Below are 18157 nucleotides of genomic sequence, written 5' to 3' on the forward strand. Positions count from 1 at the left end.
TCCAGCAAAAGTTTTTACAGATATGGTAAGGTTTCCTATGGGTCAAAGAGTAGCTAAGCCACAAAGCAAAACAATAGTTGAGCTGGGAGCTCACGTTAGTACAGGCTCACATTACCAGGGAGAATCAGGGAGAAAGCCTCACGTGCCGCTAATCCCGAATGGAAAGAAGAGCTAGCGTTTCACAGATTCCACCTTTCACTTGAGCTCTGAGGTTGGAAGATGTTTTCCTTTCTGTGAGAGATATGCCTTCAAAAATGAAAACCATGTCTCTTCTCAGCAGAGATCTGTGAAATCGACCGTGCAGCATCAGGAGAGAGAGGCATTTCGTGTGAAAAGATGGGAATGATTTATTCAGCGACACTATTACAGAGCAGTATTGCTGCAGGACCCCAATTTTGTGTTCAAGCGTACTGTGACTCTGCATGCAGAGACTGGGCAAGTGAAATGTTTAAAATGTCTGTAGGATCACAGTGGGGACGTGGACGCAGAGAAGAGACTCACAGACACGAGGAGGGAGGGAGGAAGGGGAGAGCAGGGCGAGTGGAGAGACGAGCACGGATGCTCACCTTGCCATGTGTTAGACAGATCGCAGTGGGAAGTTGCTGTGTGACCCAGGGAGCTCAACCTGGCTCCGTAAATCCTGGAGGGGTGGGATGGGGAGGGATGGGGAGGGAGGAGGGAGGGGTTCAGGAGGGAGGGGACACATGTCTACCTTCAGCCACTTCATCTTGTTGTATGGCAGAGACCAGCACAATATTGTAAAGCAGTTATCCTTCAATTACAAATAAATGGATAACCGACGAGGTAACAAGAACAGCACAGAGACGCTGCTGCTTGGCGGGGTGACAGGCTGCTGTCCGCTTATTCCTGTCGCTGTGTGTCTGCTTTGGCTGCAGAATGATGAGCGCTAAGGGAAACCTCTTCATACAATCAGAAAAGATGCGTACCATCATGCTTGGCTGAGTGCAGCGTCCTAACTCGACAATTTACAATTTTGCAGGGTGTCCCTGGAGCAAAGGGAGAGAGGGGAGAGAGGGTGAGTATCTCCGGGCCCTCGGCTGCGTGGCTTCGTCCCGGAGCCTGGTGAGGGAGGGCGGTTCTCTGTCCGGGTCAGTCATCGCTTCACTACCCGACCCCCGACCCGCCTCCCCGGACCCCAGCTCCCCGGACCCCAGCTCACCCGACTGTGAGCACCTTTTCAAGCGGATCCACCCCACGGGCTGGAGGTCAGGCCAGCTGGCTTCTTGTTGCAGCTCTGCTCGCCCGGCGAGGTGACCTGAAGCATTTGTTTAGGGCTGAAACGGAGAGGACCACTCATTTAACTCACAGAGTGGATTTAATGAAGACATACAGCAGATGGGAAGAGGTTTCAGAGAAGTAAACGCTCTGTTCAAAACGCCGAGCGGTAGATCGAGGCTTGCGTGTTTCCGATATCGGCACCCAGGAAAACAGTGACGTGCGGGGTCAGAGCACTGGCCGTGAGGCTTAAAACGGGTCATTTCAGGGGCCGTTTCTCTCCTTTGAGAAACTGCCGCTGCTCAGATAATCGTGCAGTCACTTCTGATAGACGCAGTGGTGAAAGCTTCCTCGATGGGAACTTGGGCAGTGCGTTTTTAACTCTAAATGGATTTAGCGTCTTTCTCTGGTCGCTATTAGTATTCAGTAAGCCACTGCTTGAGAAAGCGCTGTATTTTACAAGCGCTAAAGAGTGACAAAGAAGGCGTTAACTGATATATAGTTAATGGGTTTGTTCCAAACACTGAAATTCTTTTAGAATGTGGGACGAGCGGGCTCTCGGGAGCCTGCGGGCGCCTGCGGGGTGCTCGCCCCTTGCCTGTGTGCGCGGTGGGCCGTCCTGCCCGCTGCTCGGCAGCGAAGGGCCGGGGGCGACGGTGGGTCCAGTCCCAGCTCCGTCCTGGAGGTCCTGCCCCGGGCTGGGCCGCGGCCGGGAGTCAGCGCTCCGCTTTTTCTCTCCCCCAGGGCGACCTTCAGTCTCAAGCGATGGTGAGGGCGGTGGCGCGCCAGGTGTGCGAGCAGCTCATCCAGAGTAAGTGCGCCGCGGCCGCCGGTGGGCGCTGGTTCCGGGCCGGGCGGAGACGCGCCTTCTGCGCGCACGGACTCAGCGCGGTCTCGGTGCAGGCCCGCCAGCTTCGCACCTGGCCATCGCTGACCCACCTGGGGTCACTGCCGCTTTAGATGCAGCCTCGTTACAGGTTACCCTGGCCTTCCACAGCGACGGCGCAGACGCCAGATTCCTCCCTGCTGTTTGTCTGGAAGCCCCCTGTACGCCCGTATAGGTTTAACTTGACTGCCCAGATCAAATCTTCTATTTCTTCTTCATCTCTCCAAATAAATAAATCTTCTTCATCAAGTGCTAAGGACTTGAAAGCTGCCAAACTAAGGCAGCAGAACTCGCCCCCCAGCCTCCGGACTTAAATCAGTCTCTCTTTCTTATCCGTGTCTTTGGTTGCCCACGGCCCTTCTCTGCAAGACTCACGCCATGAAACACAAACAAGGGAGCACACGCACGCACGGGTGCAAGCCTCACGGGGCGTGTGACGGGGTCCTCGCGTCCACGCCAGAACCTGCCCCGGAACACGCTTCACGCCTGCCCCGTTTCTTCGTTTAAACCTGAACTTTCCCTCTAGTTTAGATACTCCCTCTATTTCACCGTTAGTCCGTTTTATGCCAAATAGCACACTAGTGTGTGTGAGACAGAGAATTTACAAGGGAAACTACTTAAATTAATACCAAAATAAGACTCTCTGAAAACGCAATTAGTTGTAGAAGGGAAACAACTCGAGTAGAATACGTCTGCCGCTGACCTGCGTCTTGGATTATTCTGTGGGGTCTCATTTCAAGTATACAGTGCAAATGGGTACAGAATTGTTTTAAGGAAGCCTAAGGGTTAAATCCTAATATGACTCATTGGCCATAGCATAAGGACTATATCACAGTAGTTACTGTCTTATTCCACTTTGGAATAGAAATATTGTGCGGATATGTGATTGTTTGAAACGTGGCCTAAAAATTGAGATTTCAAAATCCAATTTTTCCCCTCAGGAATTGTCAGATTCCTGTGAATACTTTCTCGGAAACCAGCGGGGTTATACCAGAGCTGAAACAGGCCTGTAAAACGGGGAGGGCCTGCCTGTCAACGTCCTTGTCGGAGAAGGACGCGGCGGAGGCTGACGCGGCCCCATGAGCGCAGCCCAGCCTCTCCGGAGCCGCGCCTCTGTCACCGAGCTTCATCTTTCCTCCCTTCAGCTCCGCCTCAGAGCTTGGTTACCACGTGGCTTATAGTTCCTCACTTGCTCGGTTATCTGCTTTTCAGTCCAGAGCTAATCAGAAGAATTATGCTAGGAAACGTTGAACTGTGTGAGGCTCCAGTGACGACCTCTGGAGAAGTAGCAGAGGACGCCCCTTTATCAGAGCAGGAAGCTGAGACAGCAGGGGCCGAAACGGCTGCTCCTACCCGGACTGCCAGGAGCGAGCCTCTCCCGGCGGGCCTGCGTCATCAGCCGCCCTGTCCTACTGACGGCCCTGCTCCTAGGCTTGAGAAGGCATCGACCGTATCTTGGAAATCTCCCCTCTAGAAACGGTTGCCATTTCTTATTTAGGGTTGGATATTTAAAGAGGAATAAATAATAGTCATTTGGAAAGTTCACTTCTGTAGGGAAATATTGTCTACTGACGATGCTGGGAAAATGGGGAATTATGATATCAAATTTTTTCTCAGTTTTTACTTGTGCTTATTAACATCCATTCTTACAGGCTCAACTGAGTTAAGGGATAATGAGAGAAAGCCAAATTAAAAAAAAAATAAAGCTAGTGAGAGTTTCTGCAGCTGGGACTCAAGTAAAGGTTTCTGCAAAAAGGCTTGGCAATGAAGAGATGAGTTGAAACAGGGCGCTTGTCCGGGGATTTGTGAGCAAGAGGGTGGGGCAGGCTTTGTGGGTTGGGAAAAAAGACAAATCATTTGGGTGGAAATCGCTGGAGAAGGGGACTGCTGGGTGAGGGTTTAGGGGTCAGATAAATGTTGGGGGTAAAGATACAATTTATGACCCCTGCTCAGTGAGACTTAGCGAGATGCGGACGTGAGCTATGGAATTCCAAATGCATGAGACGGAATTTGAACACAGTCCAGCTGCTAATATCATCCAAAGGGAAATGCAGAATCTTTTCATTTGGAAATCAACTTATTTCAGCGGGATATGCCTCTTGCCTTGGTGGGTGTCTAACAGAATTGTCCGGAGCCTTGACAAATAGTATGTCCAGCTCTCCCATTGCACGCATGACCATTCATCGGATGCTGTGTGTCTTTCCTGTCTCAGGTCACATGTCCAGGTACACGGCCATCCTTAACCAGATTCCCAGCCACTCGACATCAGTGCGGACCATCCAGGGGCCTCCCGGAGAGCCTGGGAGGCCGGGCTCCCCGGGAACTCCTGGTGAGCAAGGACCCCCGGGCGCCCCGGGCTTCCCAGGAAATGCAGGTGTGCCAGGCTCGCCAGGAGAGCGAGGTAAGCGGGCTGTGCCTCTCACTGGATGCGCTGACACGGGTAGCAGGGGCGCTCATGCAGGGACGGCATTCCAGAGAATGGACTGAATTAATTCTGCCCCGTCTATTCTCCAGCTTCTTGTTTGCTTATCCCCAATACTGAGAAAGTTGAGTAGGCTACAGCGTGTTTATTAATAAAGCTTGCGTCCAGAAGGAGGATCAGAACTCCCAATTCACCTCTAAGAAGCTTTTGAGCTAAAGAGAGAAAGGTGACCTCTCTGGATGGATGAATTAAAAAAACTGTGCCCCAGCCAGGTAGCATTAGAAAATGCTTCATCTGGACAGATGTAGCGTCCCACATGCGTGTCAACTGAAACAATGAAAGAAGCACAGCCTCACAGCGGGAGCTGTGTTTATCTGGCAGATCTGCTGAGGACTGAAGCCCCGGGCACAGCCGCTCAGGTTCCTCTAGGGACGGCTCCAAACAGGGGAGGGAGGGGCCAGTTGTACATGCCAGGTTTGTTTTGGCAACGAAAGCCAGCTAGTGGGAGCATCGAAAGATGACTGTTCATTGAAGAGAAACAGGCAGGCGCCTCAAGTGAGTGAACTTGCACTCTCCTGTGCATGTGAAGACGCGAGAGTCTGGGCCCATGGAAACCACTGCCTCGAGGTGAACCTTGTCTCTCTTTGGCTGGTATTCTGTTCTTTCCCATCCTGCGTCGCCCCAGCGTGCCCTGCTGGGGGCGGCGGTGGTGGCTGCGGGCCTGGTGGGCACAGCATCGCTTGGTGTGGCCGGCGGCATTCTCGGTCCTCCTGTGCCGCGGCAAGTGGGGAGCTCGCTTTCCGGGGCTGGTGCTGCTTTTGCGCGGTGCCCATGCTAGGCAACAGTCAATAGCAGCCTCGAGGTAAGACATGAGTCATATCAACTCAATGACTCAGATGTGCCTACAGAGACCGTGCTGATTCTAAACTTCAGATAAAATAGACATTTAATCTGTTTGTGGCTCATCTTCCTATGACGTGAGGTGGTATTTTATTTAATAATTCTGTGGGTCAGTGTTTAATTTTCTCTACTAAAGTTTCTTTCTAATGGAGATCCTCCTTAGCCTTTTCTTCCACCCTTGCCAGGTCTCAGCAGTATTGTGCAATACAGTAATGGACTCTTTTGATCGAATTTCAGCCAGCTCTGTAATTGACCAAGATCTCTCACTCCAGAAGCAGGTCAGATCAAAGAGATGTGGGAGAATGGGGTTCCCGATTAACCACAAAGAGGCGATAGGAAGAGTTTCACACTTTCGAGGGCATGGTTTCATGGAATGCAGATCCGGAGAAGAGCTGCCTAGTGAGGCCTGCTCTGTGAGTCACACTGCTTTAATGAGATGGGCTGGATGTGCTCCTCTGATCAAATGTGGGATGCAGAATGCCGATCACGGAGATAATGTTTCATGCTGGTTCTTGCTCCATGCTGACAGGCCAGGTGCGTTGCTGCCTCTGCGCTTTTGGACGCTTACTTCATTCTCCCCACTTCTGGAAATGTCCTTCCTTTTCCCTGCCTTGCGTGTCTCACTCTTAGTTCGAGGCTCAGCCTAACCCCTGTCACATGCATGAAGTTTCTCTTGATGGTTCTAGACCCACACGTGTGGCCGCCCCCTGCATGCCTGGGGCTCCGTCTCTCGTGCCAGTTCCAGCCGTCATCACGTGTTAGTGAACAGCGCGACTGCGGAAAGCAAGGGTCAGGTCTGAACTGCTCTGCAAGAACAGGCCCTTGCTAGAGCATCGTTGCTGTGATCGCAACCCAGTTCTGCTTTTCCTTTCCGAAGGGTTTTCCCGTGCCAGGGCACTGAGTCAGCAGATGCAGAGAAGGACATGGTTTCCTCACGGAATGCCAGCGATCTGGCAGCCGGGACGGTGGCCGTCTCTGTCAGCAGGATGCCCTCCAGGGTGTGGGTGGTGGATCAGCCGTGACTCAGGGAGCACCTGGCCAGCGCTGAGTCACTCAGCAAGGCGCAGGATGTCTCTGTTCTTTTTGGAAGTCCCGTCCTCGTTGCCAGACTGCCATCCCTGCTCAGCAAGAACACCCCAGTGCTGGGAAGAGAGGAAACCTCGGCCGGGGTCCTCAAATAGCGGCCCAGACAGCCCTTGAAATACGAGTTTCTGCGATGGAATTATCTGACACAGACACGCGTATTCCTAAAGAGTGTGGTAAACACGCAGAGTCCTGCATTTCACGAGCATGGGGGGGGGTGGACAGTCAGACAGTGAGAGGTGCTCTTTGAGCACGAGGGAAGGCGGGCTCGTCCTTCCATTTACTCATCTGTTTGTTTCTGGCTGAGCTGGGTCTCCGCTCCCGCGGGGCCCTCTGTGTGGTTGGGGCACTCGGGCTTCTCCTCGCGGCTCTCTTGTCATGGAGCGCGGGCTGCAAGCGCGCGGACTTCGGTCGTTGCAGCTCACGGCTCTAGAGCGCAGACTCTGCAGTTTGGGTCACAGCTCCGTGGCCCTGTGGCATGTGGGATCTCCCCGGATCAGGGACCAAACCCGCATCTCCTGCACTGAGAGGCAGGTTCTTCACCACTGGACCTCCAGGGAAGCCCGGGAAGCTGACGTTGGTTGATCACCAGCTGGGGGTGTGTGCTTTGGGGAGTAAGGTTGGGGTTTATAGGCCAACATCCAGAGAACTCTTCATTCCCAGCAAAGTATTTCAATCCCATTGCAACTGGGGTTTGAGGTTGCAAGGAGAACAATAATTTAAGAAAGAAATTCATGTCGCCTCACCATATTTTGTTAGTTTCGGGTGTACGGCAAAGTGATTCATCTTTTGATCTCAGCCTTGTGGTCCAAGTACCCGGGAAGGAGTGATACGGAAAAATGTCTGCCTTTCCACTAAATCAAAACAGCCACATTTTAAAACCAAAGAAGTTTCAGCCACCTTTTCTTCTGGCCTTTGCATTTTATATAAGAAAGAAGCGCAGGAAGACATTGAGGTCCCAAGAGGCTGGAAGTCAGCCAGGGTCAGGGCTGGAAATGAAAACAGGAGTCACGTTTGAGGTTTTTTCTGTGTGAAATATGATTATACTCTAGAGTACAATTTTAAAAGGACACTATATCATAAAGGGTAAAAGTGAGTATCATTACTAGGCAGTTTACTTAGGCAAGTAATAAGCCACGAAAGAAAGACTAAAAGAAATGGGGATGTTGAAGCTGGCGTAGCATTGCGTGGAGCCTCTTTCTGCTGAGTCTTCATTAAAAAAAAAAAGCAGGACTCTTGTGCACGCTGCTGCTGGTGCTGCTGAGTCGCTTCAGCTGTGTCCGACTCTGTGCGACCCCGTGGACAGCTGCTGTATTCGAAATGGATAGCCAGCAAGGACTGTCGCAGAGCACATGGAACTCTGCTTGGTGTTGTGTTGCCGTCTGGATGGGAGAGGGCTGGGGAGAATGGATGCATGTATATCCGTGGCCGAGTCCCTTCTCTGTTCACCTGTATCTGCCACGACGCTGTTAATTGGCTAAACCCTAATACAACATAAAAAGTTCAAAGTTTGAGAAAAACCATGACTCCACGACTTTGGCCAAGTCTTCACCAGCGGTGCGCCATGCGATTTCTCGACTCTAACTTTTTGAAAGGATTTTCAGACTCAAGTATAATGTACAAGAAGGAATGCATCTCACATCACGACGTGGTCTGCACGTCGTTCAAACTCGCACGGCTGAGGCAGACAGAAACAAAACTTGCCCTTGCCATTGCTTCCTGTTTTCTTTTGTTGAAAGGCTGAAGGGCATCCTGGAGAACTCTCTTCAAAACTCCAATAACCTATATGGGAAACGAATCTGAAAAAGAATAGATATATGTATACGCATAACTAAGTCACTTTGCGGTACACCGGAACCTAACACAGCATTCTAAGTCAACTGTGCTCCAGTATAATTCTTGTTAAAGGTTAAAGGGTATCTTTGGATTTTATGACCTCAGTTTGAAACATATTGTGCTGGTTCAAGATCTTTGATTAGCTCTCTTTTTATAACATATATTATAGACAAAGAATATGCATTTTTAGAGAACAGAAATTACAACATCATATTCCTTCGGTATTAGCTAGATGACGTGGTGACCATTCATGACTTTCCTCATTCCCTAACAGAAGACTGTACTTTCACTCCATCTGATTGTCTTCCTCAATCTTGTTAATCCTGTATCTCCTTTATCTTAACAAAGTATTGTTGTTCAGTCACTCAGTCGTGTGAGTGGACTGCAGCACGGCAGGCCTCCTTGTCCATCACCAACTCCTGGAGTTTACCCAAACTCATGTCCATCGAGTCAGTGATGCCATCCAACCATCTCATCCTCTGTCGTCCCCTTCTCCTCCCGCCTTCAGTCTTTCCCAGCATCAGGGTCTTTCCAAATGAGTCAGCTCTTCACAGCAGGTGGCCAAAGTACTGGAGCTTCAGCTTCAGCATCAGTCATTCCAGTGAATATTCAGGACTGATCTCCTATAGAATGGACTGGTTGGATCTCCTTGCAATCCAAGGGACTCTCCAGAGTCTTCTCCAACACCACAGTTCAAAAGCATCAATTCTTCGGCTCTCAGCCTTCTGTATGGTCTAACTCTCCCATCCATACGTGACTATGGAAAAGCTATAGCTTTGACTAGTCAGAACTTTGTCAGCAAAGTAATGTCTCTGCTTTTTTAATATGCTGTCTAGGTTTGTCATAGTTTTTCTTCCAAGGAGCAGGCATCTTTTAATTTCATGGCTGCAGTCACCTTCTGCAGTGATTTTGGAGCCCAAGAAAATAAAGTCTGTCACTGTTTCCACTGTTTTCCCATCCATTTGCCGTGAAGTGATGGGACCTGATGCCGAGAACTGGGTTGGCCAGAAAGTTTGTTCGTGTTTTCCTGTAGGCTGGCTCTAGTTCCGCTTTCGTTGTTATTTTAGTCACTCAGTCGTGTCCAGCTCTTTGCAACCCCGTGGACTGCAGCCTGCCAGGCTCCTCTGTCCACAGGATTTTCCAGGCAAGAGTTCTGAAGTAGGCTGCCATTTCCTCCTCCAGGGGATCCTCCCGACCAGGGATGGAACCCGTCTCCTGCATCGGCAGGTGGATTTTTTACTATTGAGCCACCAGGGAAGCCCCGAGTAGTGCTTGTCTTTAACTTCATCAGAAACAATTAGATTGTATTGTGACAGCTGTCATATCAGTGTGCATTTAGAAAGTTATCAAAATTGGCGCATTTTTGGGTAGCCATTTTAATATTGAAGATGGAAGAAAAAGGCTACATTTTTGGCATATTCAGTTCAGTTCAGTTCAGTCGCTCAGTTGTGTCCGACTCTTTGTGACTCCATGGACGGCAGCACACCAGGCCTCCCTGTCCATCACCAACTCCCAGACCATGTCCGTTGAGTCGGTGATGCTATCCAACCATCTCGTCCTCTGTCGTCCCCTTCTCTTCCTGCCCTCAGTCTTCCCTAGTATCAGGGTCTTTTCAAGTGAGTCAGTTCTTTGCATCATGTGGACAAAGTATTGGAGTTTCAGCTCTAGCATCAGTCCTTCCAATGAACACCCAGGACTGATCTCCTTTAGGATAGACTGGTTGGATCTCCTTGCAGTCCAAGGGACTCTCAAGAGTCTTCTCCAACACCATAGTTCAAAAGCATCAATTCTTCTGCACTCAGCTTTCTTCACAGTCCAACTCTCACATCCATACATGACCACTGGGAGAACTATAGCCTTGACTAGATGGACATTTGTTGACAAAGTAATGTCTCTGCTTTTGAATATACTATCTAGGTTGGTCATAACTTTTCTTCCAAGGAGTAAGCATCTTTTAATTTCATGGCTGCAGTCACCATCTGCAGTGATTTTGGAGCCCAAAAAATAAAGTCTGACACTGTTTCCACTGTTTCCCCATCTATTTCCCATGAAGTGATGGGACCAGATTCCATGATCTTCGTTTTCTGAATGTTGAGCTTTAAGCCAACTTTTTCACTCTCCTCTTTCACTTTCATCAAGAGGCTTTTTAGTTCCTCTTCACTTTCTGCCGTAAGGGTGGTGTCATCTGCATATCTGAGGTGATTGATATTTCTCCCAGCAATCTTGATTCTAGCTTGTGCTTCCTCCAGCCCAACATTTCTCATGATGTACTCTGCATATAAGTTAAATTTAGAATATCATGCTTTACTATTTCAAGAAAGGTAAAAATGCAACTGACATCCAAAATGAGATTTATGCAGCGTATGGAGAAGGTGCTGTGACTGACTGAGCGCTGAAAGGGGCTGAGTTTTGGGCTGAAGATGTGTCTCTGGGTCGGCTTCGCGGGGCCGACTAGTTGAATTGACAATGATCAAATTCACTGAGAAGAGATTCACTGAGAACAATCAGCTTTATCTTGGGGCTGCCCAGGTGGTTCAGTGGTACAAACCCACCTGCCAGCGCAGGAACACAACAGACGCGGTTCAATCCCTGGGTCAGGAAGATCTCCTGGAGAAGGACACGGCAACCCACTCCAGTGGTCCTGCCTGGAGAATCCCATGGACAGAAGAGCCTGGCGGGCTACAGTCCACGAGGTTGAAAAGAGTCAGACACAACACAGCACAGATAAAATATTATATCACTTGAGAGATAGCCGCTACACTAAAAATATCCAAATCAGGGTTGAAAATCATTTGCATCAGCTTGGTTATGTTAATCACTTTGATGGTTGGGTTCCACGTAAGTAAGAGAAAGCCTTCTTGCCCTATCTCTGCATGAGACTATCTACCGAGACATAGTCAGAATGTTCCATTTTTAAAACAAATCATGATGGGCAATAAAAAATGAATACAATAATATGAGACAGAAGAAATTGTGGGGCAAGTGAAACTAGCCACCGCCAACCACACCAAAGGCCGGTTTTCATCCAAAAAAGATGGTGTTGTGTATATGGTGGGACTGGAAAGGAATCTACCGTGAGCTCCTTCTGAAAAACCAAAGGATTAATTCCAACAAGTACTGGTCCCAATTAGACCCACGGAAAGCAGCACTCAACAAAAGCCCCTGGAGCTGGGCAAGAATGTCCGTCAGGATAACACAGTACTGCGTGCCTCTTTGGTGACCAGGCGAAAACCGTCATAGCTTGGCTGGGAAGTTCTGATTCATCCGCTGTATTCACCAGACATTGCACTTTTGGATTTCCATTTATTTCAGTCTTTACCAAATTCTGTTAATGGAAAAAATTTCAATTCCCTGGAAGACTGTAAAAGGCACCTGGAGCAATTCTTTGCTCAAAAAGATGAAAAAAAGTTTTGGGACGATGGAATCATGAAGTTGCCCGAAACATGGCAGAAGGTGTGGAACAAAACGGTGAACACATTCAATAAAGCTCCTGGTGAAAGGAAAAGTATGTCTTTTATTTCTACTGGTACTTGAACAGCAAAGGAGGTTTTCGGATGACCCGCTAACGTTCCTAAGGCTGTGCGGAACCGTCTCTAGCTGTCTTCTTGCAGAGGCTCTAACAGACAGAGGATCCTTGGAGGCTAAGGGTTCACAGGGAGCCTGCAGCTCACACTGCTCACCCAAAGCTGAAACCGCAGGTGTGGTGGTTTAGTCTCAGCCGTGCCCCCTTTACGACCCCGTGGACTGCAGCCCGCCAGGCTCCTCTGTCCATGGGGTTTCCCAGGCAAGAACACTGGAGTGGGTCACCATTCCCTTCTCCAGGGGATCTTCCTGAGCCAGGGATCGAGCCCGCGTCTCTTGCACTGGCAGGCAGCTTCTTTACCACTGAGATACCAGGGAAGCCCAGAACACTCCGACTGAGCCTCGGCTAGCTGCTGTGTCCAGAGCCGGAGGGCTCCACTCGCGCCACAGAAGCAAACGTGAGGCAGCCCCGTTGCTCGCTTGCTTTCTCTCCTCGCTTACACTGTATTGTTACCTTATGTCAAAGAAAGGCGATTCCTCCGTGGGCTAGAATCTTGCTGCCTTTCCATCTCCAGGCAAATGGCTCTGTATTCTGGCTTCCAGAATTCAGCAGGTGTTCGGATCAGCTCTGAGTTTCCTCTGTTGGTTCCTGAACTGTGACAGTTGAGCCCTGACTGTTCTGCCTGCCTCACTCTCCACTCACAGCCTCGTATGATTCTAACTAGATCCTCCTGAGAACTCAGTGTCTAATTCCGATCTCCGGATGTCATTCCCGGATGACCGTCCTGTTCACGTCCTTATTCCGTGTATTCAGATGGTCACCATCCTCACTAGGATCTTGAACCACCTAGAAATCCAGACAACAGTTAAATTCATTGGTCTAGAGTCCACAAAATTTAGTTTCTTTCTTTCCCTGAAAAGGACGGGGGGATTTCCTGGTTTCTGTCTCAGGCAGTTACTTCAGTTTCCATGGCTTTCCAAAATGTATTAGAGGAACCTTTCAGCTAAAGCTTTTCACTTTTAGATTGTGTATCCATAACAGCTGGAATTCATAGCTGGTTTACTTTGTACGATAAATCAACAAGTATTTACGGAATGCAAGGTTTGCGTAAGGCTCTTGGCGGGGCGGCGTGTGAGGTAATATTATTTGCGGCTTTTGCTTGTCAGGCCTCAGGTGCATCTGCCAATATTGTGCTGTGTCCCGTATACACAGTCTCCTTTGGATAAAACAAACTATAAACTTTGATAAGAAGCAATGCTATGCTCATTCCCGTGTGGCAGCCTGGACGGGTGGGGAGTTTGGGGGAGAATGGATCCGTGTGTATGTAAAAAGAGAAGAAAGAAGCAGTGCTGCCATTTATTTGGCAAGTACTTAATAAATTGTCAGTTGCCTAGTACGTTATTAATGCTCATAAAAACTTACTAGCCCTGTTTTGGGTGGGGAAACTGAGGCTGAGTGAGATGGCCAGTTGTCACAAAAGCCCCCCGCTAGACAGCAGGGACCTGAGTTCAAGTCCACCTGTGTGTGGTTGCGGAATAACTGTCTGAGCTTGTGCCCCCTGCCCGCCGTCGCCTGTGAATTCACGGTGTAGTGGGCGTTTCCCAGAGGAGGGCCAAGCTGTGCAGGGTTTGGTGAACCCTGTTTCATTATTGCTCCTAATATCCATACTTCGCAGCACGTCAACTGCTAGCTGACCGGAGTGTCTTAGTGGCTGGTGGCTGTGCGATTTGCAAGCTTCTTACACGTCTTGTTGTGCCATGTCTGGGTAGCCTTGGGGCCTCCATGACCCGGCAGATGCCAGCTTTGAAGTGAGGTCAGGTGAACTGTTTTTGGTGCATATGAACATGATAAAGACATTTTTTTATGGTTATACATTTTGGCACTTGACATTTCTTCTAGATTTTAGCACAGGCTCAGTAGGGGAGTAACCTACAGGGAGATCGGGCACAGATCTGGCAATCTGAGATGCATGGATGGACGTGGACCTCTACTGCCATATCTCACCCTGGGGGCAAATAGGAGAAACCGGGGACAAAGTAATTTGATCTTGTTTTGCTTCCAATATCTTAGAATAGAACTGCTTTCTCCTCACTCTGTGTGATGCCTCTTTAGCTGGAAACTGAATAAGGTGATGGAAACAATGTATCAACAGTTAGAGGTGTCAGTCACATACAGGTTAGGATCCGAACTTTGCCACAGGTGAGCTGTGGAATCTTGGGTGCTTAACCTTACAGTTTAGCCTTTCTGATTATTCATTCATCCAACCAGCACCTTCTGAGCGCCTACTGCATGTCAGCTTTTTCTTTTCAAGTGCCTTGCATGGAGACAGACCTTAAACAAAAAATACATGAATAGCTCAAATTCACCTGTTATATGTTATGAAAAAATATAGGCTGCTCTATTAGAAGGAAATGGCAACCCACTCCAGTATTCTTGCCTGGAGAATCCCATGGATGGGGAAGCCTGGTAGGCTACTGTCCATGGGGTCGCAAAGAGTCAGACACGACGGAGCGACGTCACTTACTTACTTACTTATAGCATGGAAGAGGGGACTCTGGCTTAGTCTATTGAATCAGTGATGTTTTAGCCAAGATCTGAAAATTTAGGGTTTGCCATAACAATAAGAAAAAAGTCAGAAGCCGGTATTCCAGGCAGAGATAGCGATAGCACGTGCAAAGGTCCTGAGGTGAGAAAGGATTTGAAACTGGTAAAGCCCTGATTCTTAAGCCTAGCAAACATAATGTCTCCTAATTTATAACAAATAATTTGTAGCATTTCTGTTAGTGTTCTAAACTGAAAGTTATAGGTAATAAATATAACCTACCTTCACACATAATTAAAAAAATAAACCAGAGTGCCCCAGTGGGTAACATAAAGAAGGAAAAGGGGAGTGAATGATTGTCAGGAGGTTTATCCCCACGTGCAAATTTCCAGCATAGCTACACTGGGGACATAATGAAGGAGTCGAAATGTACTTGTGTTTAAGGATTATTACCAGGCAACAGCTCCGAGTTCCAGGCGATGTAGCTGAGGTTTATCCGTGACTGCGTCTCTGCGTCTGTCTCTGCTGTGTTCACAGGGAAGCTCTGCTGGGATCGCAGACATGTCACTGGCAAATAACGTAAACCACCTTCTCCTACTTTTTCAGGCACATCTTGGTTAACACATCTCTTGATTTTTCACCATGTCTTTTTCCCTACTTCTTGGGGTCAGTGTCTTTCCCCATGCCAGCACCTGAAAAAAAGTTTATGGGAAATGACCGGGTGGTATCCACTGCAAAGACCTGCCCTGCTGGAACTGATTGGTTTCTATAAATTTCGCTAGCACTTTATACCTGCTCTGTCTTCTGGATGTAAAAGTGCTCTAGTCATTCCAATATTATTACTGAGGACCAAAAATATCAATATTGGAACATTACCCTTAATCAAGAGAAAATGTCACGTTTGTCTAAAGGCTAATACGAGGGTGATTTCCACCGTAAAAGCTTGATGCTGGGGTGGTTTCTTCTCTTGTGGCTCAGCGGTAAAAAGTCTGCTTGTCAGTGCAGGAGACACAGGAGATGTGGGTCAGATCCCTGGGTCAGGAGGATCCCCTGGAGGAGGCATGCAGCCCACTCCAGTGTTCTTGCCTGGAGACTCCTGTGGACAGAGGAGCCTGGTGGGCTGCCTGCCGCGGTGCTGCAACGAGTCGGACACGAGTGAAGGGACTGAGCGTGCAGAGTGGTTTCTACCCTCTGTTGGCTCCCTAGGTTGATTTGTTATTGTTCTTTGAGGATAAAATCCCTGAGTGACTTCTGAAGTCTAGAAATGACTCTCTTGGAGCTTTCTCTGCCACAGAAGATCAAATCTCTAATGACTGAATGTAAAGAAAGACAAGATTTAAAGGTCAGTTTTCATCAGTCAGATTCTGTGGTTGACTTGGAAAAAGATGGACTTTGTTTCAGAAAATGAGAGGAGGGAGCTGGGAGAAGAAGATGAAACACAGCTGAGCTCCTCCAGCAGACACCGGCAGAGAAGGTACCAGCCATCCATGGCTGCCGCGAGTCGGGGGCACCACCTTCCAAAGACACAGAAGTGGCTTTCAGGGCGAGAGGTGACGCACCCGTGCCGATGCTGATGCCGAGTCCCTCGCGCTGTGCCAGCTTCCCGAGCGTTCACGGTGCTGAGAGGTCTAGAGGAAGAAAGAGGCCCCGAGGGTTCGCAGCTGGGAGAGAGAAGCAGGGTTCTTGCATTCAGTATTCCTGTTGTTGAAAAGAGCTGTTGGCACAGAAGATGTCTTTGGCAGGAACCTTTGGTCACAGATTCAGAAATGAAGCACAGTAGTTGTGAGCCAGGAATGCCGCAATGGTAAGCATCTGTGAAACTTCTTAATGTCCCTTGTATCCTGCTTTATTCCTGGAAAAATTTTCTTTATGGGACGGACCAACTTGATGAAAGATAGAGGGCTGGGAGAGCTCTCATAATAATTTACTGGTTGATGCCTAAGTATTCACGAGTCTTCCCTGTGATACTGTATCATGGTTGGCACTCAGTCGCACGAGACACCATCTTTTCATTGCTGGTGAAGATCTGCTGAGATGCCTGTTTGCCTTCTCCCTCTCTGGCGTTCTCCATCCTCTGCCTCTCATTTCCTGAGAGATGAATTCCAGAGAAGTAGAGCTTTCTCTTTTCTCACCCATTAATTATCTGGTAAAGTCCAATTTGAATGTCCTCTGGAACAAGACCTTTCTCTGAAAGTTTGATGGATTGTGTTTTCCTAACGTTTAGTGACCTTAAGGTGTTGGCAATGAATGCTTCTTCTTTTTATCTTTGTACCGTGTTTTATTTTGTAGGTTTTTCCCCCCTGTTACAAAGTAACCCCTTGCATTATCATGGTTGCAGAGAGAAGCTCTAGGTGCTGATCTGTGACTGTGAACAAACAAGCTGTGAACAATGTGAGCAATTACGACTTAGCAGCTTCAGACAAGGAAGCAAGAGTAATCATGGAGTTCATGGTCGGGCCTCAGGGCTGGTTTAGCCGGGTGCTTCTGGCTCAGGGTCTCTGGTGCGTGCTTAATCGCTCAGTCACTTCTGACTTTGCGACCCCACGGACTGTAGCCCACCGGGCTCCTCTGCCCATGGGATTCTCCAGGCAAGAACACTGGAGTGGGCTGCCATGCCCTCCTCCACGGGATCTTCCCGATCCAAGGATCGAACCCACGTCTCCTGCGTCTCCTGCATTGGCAGGTGGGTTCTGTACCCCTAGCACCACCTGGGAAGGCTGGGTCTCTCATGGGGCTGCAGGTGAGATGTCAGTCAGGGCACGGTCATCTGAAGGCTCCACGGGGGCAGGCTGGCCTGCTGCCGACGTGGCTGGCTCACCCCACCCGGGACGACGGCGGTCTCAGGCACGCCCTGGCCTCTCTGTGCACATCTGCGTGAGAAGGATGCGTCTCCACAGGGACGCTCGGGTGTTGGCTCAGCTGCTTTCCTCAGAGTGAGTGCTCCCAGAGAGAGCAGGGGCAGCCACGGGGCCCGTTATGGACTGAGAAGTCCCAGCGTCGCTCTTTGCATATCCTCTTGTTAGCACAGAGTCACTGAGACATGCCCCCGCTCAATAGAAGGGGACGAAGCTGTACCTTCTGAAGGGAGAGTCAGTACAGAATGGGAGAATATGCGTTCAGTCGCACTCCTCTGGATTAAACCCGGGTTTTCTGCCCTTGCAGCGTAACCAGGGTGATGCGCTCATCTGTAAGAGTGATTTCCACGCAGTCGGACTTCCAGGACTCTTGTGAAGGCTGGCTCACGCCCTGTCTGCCTGTTTTCACCGTTTAAATGGGTGTCTTTCTCTCCTACCTCTTTTAAATCATTCAAATTCCAGATGTGGCTTTTTAAAGCGAAATGCGAGATGTAGATTTAAACACCTTGAAAGAGTAGCACCTATTGGAAAATTCTTTTTGTAGACTAACACTTTTTTGGGTATCTGTTTCTGGAATTAACTGTAGTTAGGATAAAATCGATTTCCAGTCAAACACAAAGAGGTACTTTAGAAGTCACTGACAAGTCATAGTCATCATCAAACTATGTCCCTAACTTTGTACTATTGTGATGTGACTGTTACAATAACAGAAAACCTGTAGCTGGTATTTTATCTTCTTTTTGCCGTGGAAGCTGATACGGTTGTTTCTGTAGCTTAAATTTGTTTTGGAATCCTTAATTGGAAGGTCTGTGTAATCAGTTGTGGCAGAGTCTTGCACTGGATTTCAGCCCTTGTCTTGGGCAATGCTGGAATA

General features: G+C 48.9%; 1 protein-coding gene across 8 annotated transcripts in view; it reads left to right on the forward strand.

The window, feature by feature from the left end:
- COL14A1 (collagen type XIV alpha 1 chain) overlaps positions 1-18157 on the forward strand; it is a 225195-nt gene that overhangs the window by 192731 nt on the left and 14307 nt on the right. For all 8 annotated transcript variants that reach the window (XR_011259104.1, XR_011259103.1, XM_069600762.1 and 5 more), the window contains exons 43-45: positions 1001-1036; positions 1981-2047; positions 4335-4523. Coding sequence is in view for 6 of the 8 variants with exons in the window: in XM_069600762.1 (XP_069456863.1) it covers positions 1001-1036; positions 1981-2047; positions 4335-4523 (292 nt within the window). In the remaining 2 variants the exon portion in view is untranslated. The remainder of the gene's footprint in view (positions 1-1000; positions 1037-1980; positions 2048-4334; positions 4524-18157) is intronic.

Source organism: Ovis canadensis, chromosome 9 (assembly GCF_042477335.2).
Source record: "Ovis canadensis isolate MfBH-ARS-UI-01 breed Bighorn chromosome 9, ARS-UI_OviCan_v2, whole genome shotgun sequence".
NCBI lineage: Eukaryota > Metazoa > Chordata > Mammalia > Artiodactyla > Bovidae > Ovis > Ovis canadensis.